The sequence below is a fragment of the Epinephelus fuscoguttatus genome, linkage group LG12 (genome assembly GCF_011397635.1).
Source record: "Epinephelus fuscoguttatus linkage group LG12, E.fuscoguttatus.final_Chr_v1".
Classification (NCBI taxonomy): Eukaryota; Metazoa; Chordata; class Actinopteri; order Perciformes; family Serranidae; genus Epinephelus; species Epinephelus fuscoguttatus.
In genome coordinates this window covers 26,596,350-26,613,423 of record NC_064763.1, presented here as the reverse complement: position 1 = coordinate 26,613,423, position 17,074 = coordinate 26,596,350, and the positions used below count along the sequence as shown (strand labels likewise).

Genomic DNA, 17,074 nt, shown 5'->3' with positions numbered 1-17,074 from the left:
ACAACAAATAAACCAATACAAAAATCATCAACTAAACAAGCCAGAGAAGATACTTAATAAAGAGTAAGAGCTGTGACCTTGATGACTCTGAAGCTGAGGAACCTCTTATTAAGCATGATGATCTTGTACTCGTCACTGCCGTCATCCATGATGTGCCGCAGCGCCAGCAGTGAAGGCATGTTTGCTAGAATAGCACTGCGCCAAACGGGGTCGCCCTCGTGTGATATCAGCATCTTCTCCTCATTGGCAGTGATGGCGTCATAAAGAACCATAGGGTCCTCATACTCATCCGGAGATGTGAAGTGGTCCTGGAGGAAACGGAGAATACAGGGTTGGTCTCAGCTTAGGGACAAAAACTGTCATTATCCTAACCTCAGGGCTCGTTTTCTTCTTCTGTTAGAAGTGCTACCTGATGTAATTTGAGGGACATCCGCACTCCTGGTGCCACAACGCGGTTCAGCAGGTCCATATCTGCAAACACCCATTCATCTCTGGGAGACGTGATGCGAAAGTCCCCCTTGAAGAGTGCATGGAGGCCATAGAGAAACGGCTCCAAGCTGTCAAACAGACAAACAACAACAACTCCTGGATATTGGGTGGTGACGGGGTGGTATTAGCTTCAGTGAGAGACAGGGTAGTATGGCCTTACCTTGCAGACATGCTGTGGGAGGCCGTGCCCAGAGCTCGTCTTCCCAGGATGCACAGCCCAAAACAGAGGTTGACAAGTGGAGAATCTCTTTCACATGTCACCGGCTACGACACAAAAGAAAAGTTAGGATAAATGATGACATATTGTATATTTTTTGTTCTACAAAAGACTTCTTAAGTTTCAAATACTGATTCTGATAACAAGCCCTTAATTTAATAGCGTTTAAAGTTCCATCAATAGATGTTGAGAAATGCCTCTAAATTTCTCTCTTTACCTTTCTCACATTCCCACTTCTCTGTATTCAGTTTCAAAAGGTTCCAACTGGTTTCTTCATTTCGAGAGTAATGTTGTATTTGGTTTTTAATTGCTTTTCTTTGACAAATAAGTGGAAGCTAACTTTGGCTACAGCTCAGCCAAGGATCAAAATATGGATATGTGCTAGTAGAGACAAAGAAAGATAACAGAGCCAACCCCAACCCATGAGGGATTCTAGTATAAATGTTGCGGAGAGTCTAACCGTTTGACGCCTGCTGTTGCAATACTGAATCCAGTCGAGGTACACCATGCAGAATGAGGAAAGTGTGATGCCGGAGGCCCTGTGGTCGTAGTCCTCGTCGATGTTGAGGTTGAAGGTAGGGTCGCTGTCTACGTAGTTAGGCCCGAGACAAGGTCGTAGAGCCTCCTGAATCGTCTCATTAGTCAGCCACTCTTCCATTTTAGCAGATCGACTCACATAGTAGATGATGCTCTGTTCGAGGGCACAAACACATGACCCGAAAATATTCTTGCATCACGCTTTTAACGTCAAGGTCACGGGCTACAACTGCAGTTATCTTTTGAATACCACAGTATGACTGCAAAGAAGGCTTGGAAGCAAGGTGAATGCACATTTCACGCTGCTATTGGAGCTTCAAAATTAGAAAGTTGTCCACAGTCCATCTGTGACTGATCAAACCATGACCTGAACTAAATGAAGCTACAGTCTATGTAAAAACAATGCGAACAGGACATTATTACAGCAATGGGACATGTAAACAGACACTTTCAAAGTGTGGACATACAGAAAAGTTGGCTTATAAAGTACGAACTCCTTTGATCAATGTCTTACCTTGACATAGTATGTGATGAGGATCTTGCGAAGGTCGAATACTTGCAACATGGACGCTGCATTGTTGTCGCTGATACTGTAGCCCTCTAGTACATACTTGGTGGCAGCCACTTCCCAGGCCAGCCAGCGCTGCCCAAATGCAGCATTGAACGACAACATGTGAGGAAGGTGACCGGGTTCACAGCAGCAGCAGCCCTCGTCCTCCTCGACCCCCTCTGTGATGGCCTCTACCTCCCTCTGCTGACAGTAGGTGCCTGAACAGACGTGAAGCAGATGAGGATGACGAGCTTTCCTGTGTGTACCTGTCAATCTCTGACACATGAGACATTGACACATCTATCTTCCTTAAACAACCTTTAACTAAATCCGCAGCCATGAAACTAGTCTTTATCTTTACAAGACTAAAAATACACTGTAAGACCTGGCACAAAAAAACATTGAATAAAAATGACCAGTTAGGGGTTGTTAGATTTCTATGGCATGTTTTTTAAGGTGTACAGGAGCTTTACCTTACCAGCTGCCACTTTGAACATGAATACTATTGACTGAGCTGCAGCGGCCTGATCTCTACAAATAAATGCTATTCTGCAAGAACACTTGACAGGTACTCAAGTGACACATTCAAAACAGCAGGTAAACACCTCAAACTAAGCTCCTTCTATAAGCTGCAAACACTGTCAGCCCCCATCGTCCCCTGCTGCTGACCTCTGAACTCCAGACCCCTCAGCTGGAAGGTGACCAGGCCGTTGCCGATCTCGATGATGTGCACCAGAGCGTTGAGGTAGTCTGAGGCGAGGATGAAGCAGTCGCCTGTGGTGTAGTTGCCCCAGCGGCCGAGCAGCAGGTCTCCACAAAGGCTGTGCTGCAGGGAGCGTGTCAGGTGCTCGTAGAAAATCGAGTTCAGGTTGTTGTCGTCGGCACCTTTAGGAGAAGAAAAGACAGTCACCATAGCAACGGATCAAAAATAAATATGATTCAAATGGACATAATTAGATGGTGAGAAAGTGTCATGGCATACCTGGGTTGCGGTCTAACTGTGTGGCAAGTCTGGTGTTGGAATGATCGACACGCTTGGTGCTGCAAACATGACAAACTAGCATTAGAACTGAACGAAGACACTTTATATTTGGCCTTTATGAAAAGCAATTTCACATTTTGTACAGATTTTTTTTCCCAAACACATACTTGTAGTCTCTCTCCCAGAATTTTACAGGTCTGGTGTACGAGGTGACGAACACAGCACTGCCCAGGACAGGATTGAGAGGGGTGGAAAAGATGGCAGAAAAAATGGCCTGGACAAAAAGTACAGCAGAGTCTGAAGAATCAGTAAGTTAAGGATATGTCTGTTGTTTTTGACTGTAATACAGTGAAGTCAGCTCTACATAATTAGTGACATAAAAACCAAAGACACTGAAGGATACGGGGCACTGCAAAAGGTTGAGCGAAGGCATGGAAGGCTGAGCCCCAGGTGATCTGCCACGGGGCGATGTAAGTCAACACAAAGCGCAGCTTGTACAGCAGGTCCCACATCTGAGAAGTCAAAGGACAAATAAATTAACCCTTTAAAAACCTGGAGTGACATCACTTTTCTTGTGCTGCTTTCAGACGCCTTTCACAAGTATTTAAACATTTGAACCTTGAGCAAATTGGTGCGATTTGTGATTGTAAAAAATGCCCCACAAATTGCACAAAAAAAAAATAAAATAAAAAAATAAAATAAAATTATAAAAAAAAAAAGGAAAAGAAAAAAAGCTAGGAAAAACTACAGCATATTTATATGAAATAATTTTCTATTATAGTAATTTCTTGCTAATTTTTTGGGTCATTTCTTCTTTGTTGGCCATTGCCTTCTTCCCATGTTTTTATAAGAATAATAAATGCAGGTTTCACAGGGTCAAAAAAACACAACAACACATCCACAATTGTATTCATAACACTACACAGACACTATGTGGTCTTTCAACCAGAGACAGCAGTAACATTCTGCTTTTCATTCTGGTGTTAATGGGAAACTTTGATATGTCTCAATCTGGAACCTTTGTTCCCATGTTTTTACAAATGCTCCAGTATTTAGAGAGAGTTCTTCAGCCGGCAGCCATGAAACAGGCTGCAATGTAGCCACATGGTATAATAGAGCACCTTCATTGTACGTCCAGTCAGTGACAGGCTAAGATTATCATAATATGTGTCTGACAGCAATATGGAAAGGACTGTACAGAGGAATAAGGTGTTTTCCTTTTACTTTCGCGTGTTCTGATCTGTTTGTTATTGCATTAACCATGTCTCATTCAAGGAGGAGTATCGTTTGGAAATCTCACGAGAGGTGACTTGTTGCAGGAAGAAAATGGAGCAAATGTTAGTGAGAGTTTGAGAGGGGAGTGATGGGAAGAGTGTGTTGTGTTGGAGTGTCATGGCTGAAAATGTAGCTGGTTTTGATAATGTGGAAAAAGTCAGTGAGATTTCAGAACAAGACTTCTCCCTGAACAAACAGCCTCAAACAAGCAAAAGATCAAGAAAAGCATCTGAGCTGAGCAACAGATCAATATTTTCTCAAAATTGTGATATGAGATTAGATACAGTCTTAGATTTTGTTATATTGTGAGTGCCTTCTCCTGGTTTTAAATTCTGCATTACAGTAAAGTGATGTCAATTTCTAAACTTACCAGACCGTTCTAGCTGTTCCATTATTTCTTTTATCCACCTAGTGATTATACCCACATTACTGATGAGTATTCATCATAATATGATGTTGTGAAGCACAAAAAGTCAACCCTGCAATATTGTCAAAATATTGACAGAGGTATTTGGTCAAAAATATATTTGATTTCCTCCATATTGCCCAGCCTTACATTTCATTTTTTTTTTAATAAAATCCTTTCCATAATGCTGTCAGACACTTTAAATAACACCTGAGCCCGTCAGTAGTAAAATTGGCTAATGGCTGTACATTGACGAGCAATTACACTACAGCCCATTTCTCGGCCGCAGTGCTCTCTTTCAATGCTGGAGCAATTTAAAAACTTGTTATTCCATTAGTCATGTAGACACAAAAACACGGTTTAATGAGGACCAGGTTGAAAAAGACCACAGTTCCCCTTAAGTTACATTAAGCCAATGTGAAAAAATGCTGCTGCTGGACTAGAATAAAACTGAATAATTTATTAACATCACAATTCTGAGATAACAGGGTGTGCAATCCTAACCTTGCTGAAGAGAATGGACATGAAGTAGTAGTCTATTAGGAAGGTCTCCGAGAAGTGTGGGTAGTCAAAGTGGAAGAAGAGCGTGGTGAAGCACAGCGTGACGTACTGCTGCGACGGGGCACAGAAGGATGAACGCAGCAACTTCATGCCCGCTACTGAGATGAAAAGGGCTCGGCTGCTGGGGGGGTGGGGGGGTCAAGAAAGAGAAGAAATCAGTGACCCATATTGACATTAACAGCTAAAACCATAGAGTAAAGGATGACATGAGATCACCAGGCCTAGATGTTAACAGCTGCCTGCATGTGCTGGTTTGACTGAAAATGTATTTGCCTTTACACAGACTACTGTACAGACTGGCTGGACTACAAGTTAAAAGTCTGAGAATATATGATATGTATCTGATGCTACTGGGCACAACCTGCAGGTAGCAATACACCTGGGAGTGGTTCAGTGTGTCTATTAATTTTACGTTCCACAGTTCCAACACACACAGCTAACAGCACATATTCCCGAGGAGCAGAGATGGAGAACAGTATAATATATAGGTGTGAAACAGTTTGGAGACAGAATGAGGAAAAAGCTTACTAGATGTCCCGCTCTTTATGGTACTGGCCAACACTTTGGGCTTCTGTTGTTAGCGAATTAAGCACCACGGCTGGGTAGATGAAATATTTCTCCACACACTGCAACCACGCATACAGCTTCTCGAACCACATCAACTGAGCAGCATCTGGAAGCGAATGGAAAACAAAGCGATCTTACACACTTGTTGAGGAAAACCACAGTCCACCACTCACGTTCCCCTTGTGTTTCCCCTTAAGCTTCTTGCAGCTGTAAAATAAATCTAGCAGAAAATAAACTGAAAATGTTTTACAAGATGTTTACACAACGGGTGGTTATGATGTACTATTTCTGAGATCCCCAGCATTTCAAGTACCGGAAATGGATCTGCTGAAAATACGATGCCTGGAAGGAAGATGTACAGGTGGATGTCCTTCTATTTATCATGTATGTAGTGTGAAGTTATTTAACACTCACAAAAATGCCTTGAGATAAAATAAATAAAGCTCTAATGTAGCTCTTTTAGTTTTAATCGCTCACCTAGAGAGGGCTGAGGTGTTTTTCTCTAGAGCATTTCGACTAGAAATCATAGTTTTTAAATTGACTCTGTAGCTTTTTCCAGTGGAGATACTTACAAAGTTCCAGTTGTTCATATAAAAGGTTTCCTTCTTACACTTTTAAAGATACTTCCCCGTGTTTCTTTCTGTCTGTGTGAACAAAGATAAAAGAGCAATCAGAAACTCACCTCGGACCTCAAACTGACTGTACTCTCTGGAGCGGAGCACAGGGTGAGCCAGGCAGAACCATGGCAGCTGCTTGCGGAGCTGAGGCAGGAGATAGTGTGTAATGAAGCCTACGACTCCGGCCAGGATGTACAGGACGTAGCTGAGAGGAGGCTGTGGATAAAGAGCAAAAAAGAGAGAAAAATTAGCAGGAAAAACCTGATAGCTAAAATAAGAACTGTGCTGTAAGAACAGGATTATAAACTCTGCGCCAACTAACTTGAAGAGCGATGAACACTGTGCTGGCACTGATGGCGAAGGTAATCACAGCCATGAGGGGACACATGACGAGGTCTGAATGAAGAATCTCTTTCTACAAAGAGACAGCAAGAAGGCACAAGACTGTAAAATGACTGACACCATGAAATCAAAAGTGAAAGTGTCCAATTGAGGTCTGCGTGAGCAAGTGAGCAGTGATGTTTACCACAGAGTTACGCAGCTTCTCAGGAAGAGGGTCCTTGATCTCAACAGGGGGTTCTTCTGGTATTCGGTTCTCTAACTCAGGGAATAATTTCGACCGGACGAGTGACCTGATGTAAGAGGTAAAAAAATGCAAAAAGGAAACGTGAGAGGTGCAACAAAAAGCTGAGGTGTAACATCAAAGACCTCGCAGGCTGCGTAGTGAAAGCAGCTTGTCAGAAGGCACACTTCTGTGTGTAGGTCACTGGTGTTTTGGCAGCGCTCAGAGCCAATTATATAATCACTGAAGATACACATTTAAAAGAACTCAGCAGAGTAACCTCCTGTGTTGACAAGCCATGAGACACTACTTCAAGATTAAGGAGGAAAATGTAGTAAAACAAAAACAGGCTTGAGATTAAATATCAGACTCTTAATCAGACATTGAAGCAAAGTGTGTAATACTGCATTTCATGTTTGGAGTTGTAGCTGCAGGTGTGCTTATAGACTTGACACAGAAACATAGGGGGTGGTATTGTTAGGATGTTAATGGTAATACTACTCTTACTGCTTATCGATTCAGAACTTTACCAGTGCTCTTATTGGTTCTTTTTCTTAGTTTTTTAAGGAGAAAAAAATCTAAACCAATGAAGAACAGATATGACATTGCTTTATTTTCTCATATGAACTATAAATATATGAGCACTCTTTAATTTAATTGATAGTTTTAAACAGAATTTATTAATTAACCCATATTTAGAGCTAAAAAATAGCTGGCAAATGGTTATTTTTAATTGTTAACTAATGATAATTAAGTTCATGCTGTGTGGGCTCCTGGCTGCTAGCATACATAAAATAGCTGAAGGGGGTGGAGCAACAACAGATAAACTAAGAGCTAGGCAGACAAAAACTGTCTACTTCTCCACCTGCATGTGATGAACTTTCACTAGATGTTTTGAAAGACTGCTCGTGTTTCCGCCCTTACACGCAAAAGACCTGTTGCGCTTGTGGCAAAGACCACTGACAGCATCGACTCTGGGGAAGTGTATCTAAACAACTGAGCATTTAGTTTTCTCTGTCACTGACACTAAGAGCAGCGTATGTGTCTGTGTGTGCATGTGCAGGTTAGAGAGGCAGACATCTTTTCTTGTAACCTAAATAAATAGGATTGATTTCTATTTCTCTAATACTGAGAGCAGAACCTGTAATATTAGAGTTTATCAATACTGGGCCTATAATAATTTAGCTTCTCCATCCCTACAGATATGTGCAATTGTTATCAATCTGTCATGGGCATAAAAAACTAATTTCCAGTGATATCAAAGACCATTACTGACAATGTAAAACACAAAATACTGACCACAGGATGGTGGGGTCGCTGCTTTGGCGGCTGAGGTGGTAGGATAAGGCCAGGAGTAGGCCACAAAACACAGAGAACAGTACTGGCACATGGGCTTCCCCCCACGGTGCCTAATGTTACATAAAATAAAAGCAAACAAAACAAAGTTAAATTTAGGTCTGTACACATCAGTCCTACTCCATTCAGAATCACTGAAACAGAAAAAAACAACAACAAAAAAAAAAAGAAAAGTGAAACACCTCCACTTTTATGTAGAGTTTCTCTGTTGCACTTACGTTGATGGCACCGAGGCAAAATCCATACAGCAGAGCAGCCACCAACATGCTGCGTATGAGGCTGAACAGAGATGAGAGGGGGCTGGTAGTGGCTGCAGAAAGAGACACAGACAGAAGATTAGAAACAAAACATAAATAATCATGTGCAGTTTCTGAACTAATACTATGAGGGGAAGTGTCCACACGGCACAGTGTCTTTTCTCCCATTGTTGCCTATGAGGAGAGAGCGTATGCGACTGCGTGTGGACGCCTTGAGAAAAGACACTACACCCAGCGTCCGTCCCTTTTGAGAGCACTTGACTTTTTTGTGCGGCCGCTTTGAGCACTTCTAGCTGAAAATCTGTCAAGTTTTCCTAAAGGCACTGGGTGATCAATGTCGCTCCTTTACTTTCTATCCCACACTGTATATGTCATTCGGAAACTCTCACAACAAAGACAGCGAAGCCCATTTGTGGGCACAGACCAGCGGGACACTAAATGTTGCTGGTGAGTGATGTGCTTTTATCACTGCACGTGTTGTGAGCTTGTTCTAAGCTGTGCAGTAAACGCAGCATTAACATTAGATACCGAGCTAATGTTAATGTCAAGATGTTGTTGTCACAGAAACAAAACCCACGAGCAGTGCCTTATCAAGCTAGAATTACCGCAGTATGGATGTATGCTTCAGTGAACCCGTCAGGTTGTGGTTACAGTTTACATTCATGTCTGTAAAACATAGATGCATCACACACATCCTCCCCTCCCCAGCAGCTCAGAAGATCTGTACAATCAGCACAGTTTCAAGGTGGACGCCCAAGATTAATTTCACCACTTCAGTATGTGATCAAATGTCTCCCCTTCTGTTCCTGAGATATGACATTAAATAATGGCCAGAAAAGTGTTTTGCAGAATATTATGATGTCACAGTGAAGCTGACCTTTGACATTTTTGATATAACATGTTACTTCATCATTTTATCCTATTGGACATTTGTGTGAAATTTTTTCATGATTAGCGTTTGAATTCTTGAGCTGTGGCCAAAAACATGTTTTGTGAAGTTACAGTGACCTTTGACCACCACATTATGATGAGTCCAAGTAGATGTGCGTGCAAAACTTGAAGATATTTCTAGGGCTGTAGCCAAATATTCGGATATTCGAATATTCGTTTCTATGGGTAGGTATTCGTTATAAAAATTTGGTATTCAATATTTGTTTATTTCAATATTTTTTTACATATTTTTTTGGTGCTAAATGTAGTCTTTTTGTTGTTGGTAAATGTAGGTTATCAATAAAAATCAAAACTTTTAAATTGCATTGTTAAAAATGTGAAAATATAGTATAGCCTATAACTGAGCTTGTGCGCACGGCACGCTTGAGCGCATCTGTCTGAGGCTGTGCATCAATGCCAAGTTTTACCACTTTATCACTGTTCCCTCTAACTTGTAGCTGTTTTTTCGTTATCTTTTGAATTTAATATGAATTATGGAACCGTTTTTGTCAACGTTTGTTTCCCCCGTTTTGTACAATAAATTATTGTTTAAAGTTTCAACAAGTTTCTTTTGGAGTGCGTGACACAAGTGTGTTTTGAAAACGGCCGCGGACTGTCACCTGCTCAACGCATCAGTACCTTAGGATGCCATGACAGTAATAGATTCTAGATTAATAGATTATAATAATAATGTCAAAACATCATTTACAGACCAATTTAACAGACAATCATTGCTGCCCGACCTGCAGGTCCATTTGCGGGTCCCGCAGGTTACAGGTCGACCCGCGCATCACTACTCAGCTCAGTCTATAAAGGCTGTACACAACAGTAAGGCTATAGACATTATATTCTTCAGGCCGGTAGAACCAGCAGCGCATCGGCTCTACAGTGCAGACATTTCATGTCAAATTTACGTTTGTGCCATGGTTAAAGAAATTCCCTAAAGGCGCTCTTGAGATATCGTGTTCACGACAAAGGGACAGACGGACAATCTGTAAACATAATGCCTCCAGGACAGCTATTGCCTGCGCAGAGGCATAACAAGCGCTCAGTGCTGGGAAAAAAAAAAGCGCCGTGCCATCCCTTTTCTGACAAATAAAAAGACTATAAACACACACTCCCTTAAGATGCTGTAACATTTCTCTCTCTTTTCAACACATTAACCTGTGTGTGTAGACGTGTTCTTACCAGTTCCACCGAAAATGTGCATGTCGATCTGCTCCAGCAGACACATTACAAAAGTGTTGACCTGAGGTAGCAACCCAAACAGGAAAATGACCGGGAAACACAAGGCAAACACTGTTGGAGAGAAAAGACACAAAAAAAAAAGAAAGAAAAAAAAAGTTAAAAAGGAAATGTGAAGCTGCTGGAAATAAAGCGCACACACACAAAACAACTGGATCCATTAACTGTGTCAACTTTAAAAAATAATCTGTCTGCAGTATGCATGCGAGGGACTCGTGGTTTTAAACTTTGTGGAGTTTTAGCAGTGCTGTAATGAACATGTACTACTGTTCAGGAATATTCTTCTATGAAATTACCACTCCACTATCAAATATAGAGAGGTATTGTGTTGACCTGAACACCTCGTACAGTACTGATGTAAAGAGTCAGGTGTAAAAACTAACCGATGAGCATATCCCTGACGCAGAGCAGGAAATGTGCAGAGAAGAAGGTGACACCATAGAGGGAGAAGGGTTGCAGGCTGCCAGAGCGCCCAGATAGGTCAAAGATCCAGATCATCACACAACACAAGCAGAAGTAGACTGGCCGACTGTACACGATGATCCAGTTATGGCCCTGTTAAAAAAAGAAACAAAAAGATGAGCCACAATTACACAACAATAACAAGACTGTGTGCTTGAGGGTTATTTAGTGGATAAAAGTGTAACCAGTACTCACGTGCATGGGAGAGGCTGCATCTGGTTGTACACTCTGAAACAAAGAGGCAGGGAATTTAAGCTTCACAGGTTTCACAGATGCTCAACACAAATTGTTGCCTACATTGTATTGGACACATTCTTATACTGTGTGGCTGAAATACTGTATGGAAAAGACACATTTAACTCTTTAAAGCTGGGAGGACTGTATGGATTAACCTCGAATCGCTTGTCTCAAACTAATTGGAGCAGAATTTAAGACAGATTGTTTGTAGTTTGATGTTCAGTTCAAACAAAGCCAGATTAATTACTCAAACAATCTGGCTGTTGGGTGATCAGATGGATTCCTGGCATATACAGAATTTTGCTTGGCCACAGTTTGAGCAGATACATACTCAGATTTCCCACCGTCAGAGGATCTGTTATAAACTGAAGTGAGCCAAACTGAATATAGGGGTGCACAGATTGTGATATTCTGGGCCAATACCTATGTTTAAAATAAAAATTTGTCCACAGGAGATACTTTTTTTTTTGTTGATGTCTATTTTGTTTTTGTTGCTATTTTTCCCCTTTTGCAAAGGAAAACAAAGAAATCTTCATTACAAACTACAAGTGACCTCTTTTAATGTCATCCCGTGCTTCATTACACTATGTTTGAATGAGCAGACATTCAATCATACAGATGTTAACTTAAGTGGAGCCTGAGCAGACACTCAGTACTTTTACATGCACAGTTTAATTCCACTTTTCGGAGTGAAAGGCCATTCCGATTAAAAGTGGTCATGTAGACGGTCATTCCGATTGAAAATTTAATCCGATTAAAGGGGGTGGTTTATTCCGTTTGTCATTCCGAATGAAAGAATTTTGTGTTCATGTATACACTCATTCCTTTTAAATTCATTCCGGTCTTTCTGCGCATGCTCGTTTCCTTGCCCTTCTGGCGCGATGACGTATATAGCGCGCATAGCAATGGGCTGCATAGCAACAGGCTGAGATAGAGCAGTCGGACTTGTTGCACTCACCGGTTTCCATTCGCCACAGCACGGTCTTCTACCTCCCTTCTTCGACCTTCTACCTCCCTTCTCCTCCTCAACAGATGAAGCATTAGCAGAACAAGGTTGTTGTCGTACTGCTGCTTCAAGAATATAAGCAAAACACGCCCGAAAAACACACTAAGAACGGCATCGTCAAACATCTTGTTATCCGGACCGAGGACTACAGTGTTTTCTTCCGGTAAACGTAAACACGTAACATCCGCCCCGCCCCCTATCCAATCAGAACCCTTCCCTGACCCAAACCTTGCGCAGACCTGAATAAACGCGATTGAACTGATCTCCCATGTAAACCCTCATTCGGAATGAATATTTCCCATGTAAACTACCTGGAAACACTTTAATTCCGAATGATTTCATTCAGATTTATTTCATTCCGAATGAGAAGCCATCATGTAACCGTAGCCACTGTCCCTTTCTGATCGCTTCTGGCCAGAGGGCTCATCCTGTGTCAGTGGAAGGACTCTTCATCTCCAACATATGGACATTAGATCAAGGATGTTATTAGGGCTGCACAGTATATGCGGTAGACGGTAGAAATGATATAAATTTGGCCCACGGTAGAGATTTGCGCTCTACCGTCCTATCGTCGATGACGTCATCGCACCTGCCTCAGCGTGAAAATGGCTGCGAGCACATAGACAGCGGAGCAAGAGGAGCTGGTTCACGTCCGTGATTTAGCGTAGCACGTGCAACATATGTTGCTGGAGAACTTGTGAGTGAGTGAGTTATGAACAGCCCTGGACTTCTCAGACTCTTTTAGCGACTTACTGCTCAGAGGGAACTCATTCAGTGTCTCCTCTGGCAGCAGCACAGCGTCTCTCCCTCTCCTCTCTCACCGTGCGCACACGAGAGTTGGTTTTTGGCAAGAGAGTTTGTCATAAACCTTTGGTAATGTAAACCTATGTGACGCTAGGGGCTCCACAAAAAACTCCATATGTGAATGTGTGATAGTTGTGGTATCATAGCAGCCTGTCACAGGTTACAGCGTGATGATTAGAGGAGAAATGGCAGAGCATAAAGGTCCAGGTGGAAAAAACACAACTCAGTCATTTAGGATTTTGCTAAAAGAAGGAAATTACCTTTTGATATAGATCCCAGGGGACATTTTGCACCATAGAGTGCTGGGTTTTAATTTTGAGTTTTGAGATCTGCATTCTGCACAATAAATGCTCTAAAAAATACATTATATCTTTGCTTTTGTTGTTTTTTTTTTTATCAATTTAGCTTTGCTAAGGGACTACAAAACCCATTCAGAAACACTTCTATTATAACTTTTACACTTAAATTTATACCGCCATATATACCGTTACCGTGAAGGGATTCGATTTATACCGCGATATAAATTTTAGGTCATACCGCCCAGCTCTAGATGTTATGTATCATTTACAATTGGAGAAAATCTGTTGTTTTATTTCAGGATCAACTGTAAGGTTCTTTGCCACTTCCCAACCATTTTTAACTTTTGTGGCAAATATGGAAGCTGAAAAATTGTAATTTTTCCCTTTTTTAATTTTTTTTATTTTCCATTTTTTCCTCTTTCTTCTCTATAAGATTTCCTTTGACAGGTCTGGCTTTCTCCGTTTGTCCCTGTGTTGATGGGTAGGTGGGGTTGTCTTTTTGTCCTTACTGGTTCTGTGTTTTATCAACACTATGTATACCTTTGTTGAACTACATTTAACTTTACAAAGCCTTTCCACTATGTTTATATACCATAACTCTCTCTGTGATATCTATTTCATATTGCTGTTCCAATAAATTTCTCCTTTAAACAACATAATTTACCATCACCACATACTCTCACTGAACAGAGCTTTAACGCATCATAATGAAACTCAGGGCAACCCCCAATGTGTCGATATGGAGTTCATTGCATTCTTCTGTCCCAAAGGCGTCCCCGTTGAGATCTCTGTTTGTCCAAAACACGCTTTCTATTGTCACTGAGGTGCTGGGATGCCGTTAGTTTCAAGCCCTGTATTTTAACCTGCACAAGGCTGATGTGACATTACAGTAACACATCAGCCATTGCAATTGGTGAAAGTAATCTTTTTTGTTGACGGGCTGATGGCAGTCAACAAGGTGAATATCAGTCAATACCAGTGTTCGGTCGATAAATCATCGCAGCCCTAAGTTAATATTATTGGAGCAGTATGTTACCTGTGGCGCCTACTGTAGCCTTGATCAAACCAGACAGTGTAAGCACAGAAGTTGTATATTTTGGTTGCACAACAATGGGTGATTTAAACATGTAGTAAAATCAATAAATCTGTACAGTCTTTGCCCAGCTTAAGATCAATAAACAATAAAATAATGTTTAAGAGGTACAGTACCTTCAGTAAAGAGTACTGGCAGCTGGCAATGACCAGGCAGAACTGGAAGACCCAGATGTCCCTGAAAAAGCCCTGGAGCAGCAATAGAAACCCCAAGAAGGCCACCAAACTGGCCAGCACTACAGCAAACACGTTCTCTCCCACGCGGCGGTTCCTGGCAACAGAATGCAGAGAAATTGATATTTGCGTAACTCAACAATGTTTTAACCCCACCGTTTCACTGCTTTCTATATAAATATCACAGTGTTTGATATAGATAGCCAAACTACTGGACATGCAAACACATAACTTAAAGCTTTGGTTTGTTTCAGAGAACAAGGGACCAACAGAGGCATATCAGCTCTCCTCTACTCCGACAGGCTGGCGTACCTGTCCAATAAGGCCAGAAGAGCCAATCGATCATATCGAACCCTCAGCCACTTCCCGGGCAGCACCCAAAAGCGATAGTACTGTTTAGGTTTGGCTTTCTCCTCAATCATCAGAGTGTTTTCCTGGGACTCTTGTAGAGACTCGTGATCCAGATCGAACTAGAGAGGAGGTGAGCCGTTAGAAATGAATTCAGAAGAAAAAACAACAACAACAATCTGTGATAGTTTCCTCTGAGGTAAAGAGAGACCCAACCTATTTACATGATATTAAGCTTGGAATAATCTGCCACATCAAACATCAAAGACTGCTAACCTCAGGCATTTCCAGAGGCACCCTGCGCACCTGCATGCCCTGTAAAACAACAGGTCTGGGCTGGAGCATGGACAGGACTGGTGCCCCTTCCTGGACCTCAGTGGAGGTGAAGCTCGAGGACTGGGACTGTCTCTCTCTTTCCCTTTCCCTGCAAGCATGAAATATAATGACATTAATTGCAGCTTTTAGTCATCACTTTCTGACAATAAATTAACTCGTATAGTCTACAAAAAAGGGCCATCTAGTAATAAAAACTATAACTTACTGAACTGGGTCCTCATAACCGCCTCCAGCAGGTCCAAATGTGTAGGACCTCTTCACACCTGTTACACAACAGACAGAAAACTGAAATGAAATCATTTCAACAGGAAATACTCCACAGACACATTTGGAAAACTAATGATACATTTGTGTCCACTTCACCAATTTTAATTTGACTGCATAAACTCAACACATAACAGAATAAACTAAAAACAGGAGACAGGGGCAATCTTGAATATTAAATTATAAAAACAAATTGGTCCTTTTAATTTTAGGCATTTGGCATCTTCCCATGAATTTTGTTTCAATTTCTGATTTTGTATTATGTCTGTAGTTTGAAAAGATGTGAGAAACTTCACCCATCTTTCGATAGTAAAAGCCTATTTTTAAAGGTAAGCATATTTTTATCATTGCACATATGCCGACAATTGTCACTGAAAGGAACAGCTTGACTTTTGTAGGTTGGTTGCCTGACAACCTTATGGTGACAAGATTCCAGAAGTCACTGCGAGTCTGCCCAGTTAGCACAAGCTAACACAGCAGCAACGCCAACATCCAAAACCAGCCATTTAACTGTCCCAAAAACCTAACTCTGGCCCAGAAACATTTCGACTCTGTTGTTAAACCCATTAATAACTGTTGGGTAGCTGTGTGACGCTAACAGACCTGTCACTGTGTGTGTGCGGCCAGGCAGGCGCTCACAACTTAGAGCTTAAACTCCCACAACAGCAGCAGCAGCTACAACCCATACAGTCTGTCATGTGGTGAAGTCGACTGCAGTGTATTGACGGAGTTGGCAGCTCAGCGTGCAGAGACGCCACCAAAACGTTTAGCAATATGGCAATTCTACACAACACTCCATTCTAATTATGGGTATCAAGTGAAGTACTCTATTGGTATTGGTAAAAGTTAACTGGTATTGGTACTGGTATCGTAAATGACACCCAGCCCTAGTCTTTGGACAGAGCCAGGTTCGATTTCTCCCAGTGTCCAGCCATTAAGCTAAACTAACAGTTTCCTGGCTGCATCTTTATTTAAAGGAAAGACATGAGAGAAGTATCATCCTTTTTATTTAACGCTAAACGCCAAAGTTAATAAGTACATCCCAGTGTGTTGAACTCTTAACACCACTAACTCACCGCTCTCGTCGTAGAAATAGTGCACTGCCCCCTCTGATGTGTCGTCGAAGGTGGAGGCCTCATGAATGCCACTGCGGGGCAGTAGGAGTGAGGAGGCGAACTGGAAGGCTGAGGGAAGTGTGCGGGTCCGTGAATGAGAGGAGGTCCGAGCCCGCTGGAGGTCCTGAAGGCTACAGGAACAAAACCACAAAACGTGTTGAATAACAATGTCTTAACATTAGCTTTAAAATGTAATTTTGCCAGTGCTGAGCCTACACTCTATCAGTCCTGCTGAGGCTGGCACGGCCCCTTAGTGGTAGTTTCAATTAATATTTTATTATTCATTACTCCGAAAACTTGCTGAGAATATTAATTTTATGGCAAATCCGAAGAAATATTTCCCCTAAAACACAGAAGCAAATTTAATTAGGATTACTAATTCTTAC

General features: G+C 41.7%; 1 protein-coding gene across 6 annotated transcripts in view; it reads right to left on the bottom strand.

Annotated features, from left to right (window-relative positions):
• LOC125898193 (pecanex-like protein 1) overlaps positions 1-17,074 on the bottom strand; it is a 33,576-nt gene that overhangs the window by 5,511 nt on the left and 10,991 nt on the right. For 4 of the 6 annotated variants that reach the window (XM_049591914.1, XM_049591915.1, XM_049591913.1 and 1 more), the window contains 24 exons: positions 16,650-16,819; positions 15,515-15,572; positions 15,250-15,397; positions 14,938-15,095; positions 14,569-14,722; positions 11,209-11,241; positions 10,935-11,106; positions 10,495-10,605; positions 8,338-8,429; positions 8,063-8,172; positions 6,728-6,833; positions 6,524-6,616; positions 6,267-6,417; positions 5,546-5,690; positions 4,961-5,138; positions 3,179-3,287; positions 2,943-3,072; positions 2,776-2,834; positions 2,463-2,678; positions 1,758-2,011; positions 1,167-1,397; positions 650-753; positions 410-557; positions 78-308 (listed from right to left, as the gene is read on the bottom strand). In XM_049591914.1, coding sequence (XP_049447871.1) covers positions 78-308; positions 410-557; positions 650-753; positions 1,167-1,397; positions 1,758-2,011; positions 2,463-2,678; positions 2,776-2,834; positions 2,943-3,072; positions 3,179-3,287; positions 4,961-5,138; positions 5,546-5,690; positions 6,267-6,417; positions 6,524-6,616; positions 6,728-6,833; positions 8,063-8,172; positions 8,338-8,429; positions 10,495-10,605; positions 10,935-11,106; positions 11,209-11,241; positions 14,569-14,722; positions 14,938-15,095; positions 15,250-15,397; positions 15,515-15,572; positions 16,650-16,819 — 3,361 coding nt within the window. The remainder of the gene's footprint in view (positions 1-77; positions 309-409; positions 558-649; positions 754-1,166; positions 1,398-1,757; positions 2,012-2,462; positions 2,679-2,775; positions 2,835-2,942; positions 3,073-3,178; positions 3,288-4,960; positions 5,139-5,545; positions 5,691-6,266; positions 6,418-6,523; positions 6,617-6,727; positions 6,834-8,062; positions 8,173-8,337; positions 8,430-10,494; positions 10,606-10,934; positions 11,107-11,208; positions 11,242-14,568; positions 14,723-14,937; positions 15,096-15,249; positions 15,398-15,514; positions 15,573-16,649; positions 16,820-17,074) is intronic. The other 2 variants (XM_049591917.1, XM_049591918.1) reach the window with 2 other exon arrangements.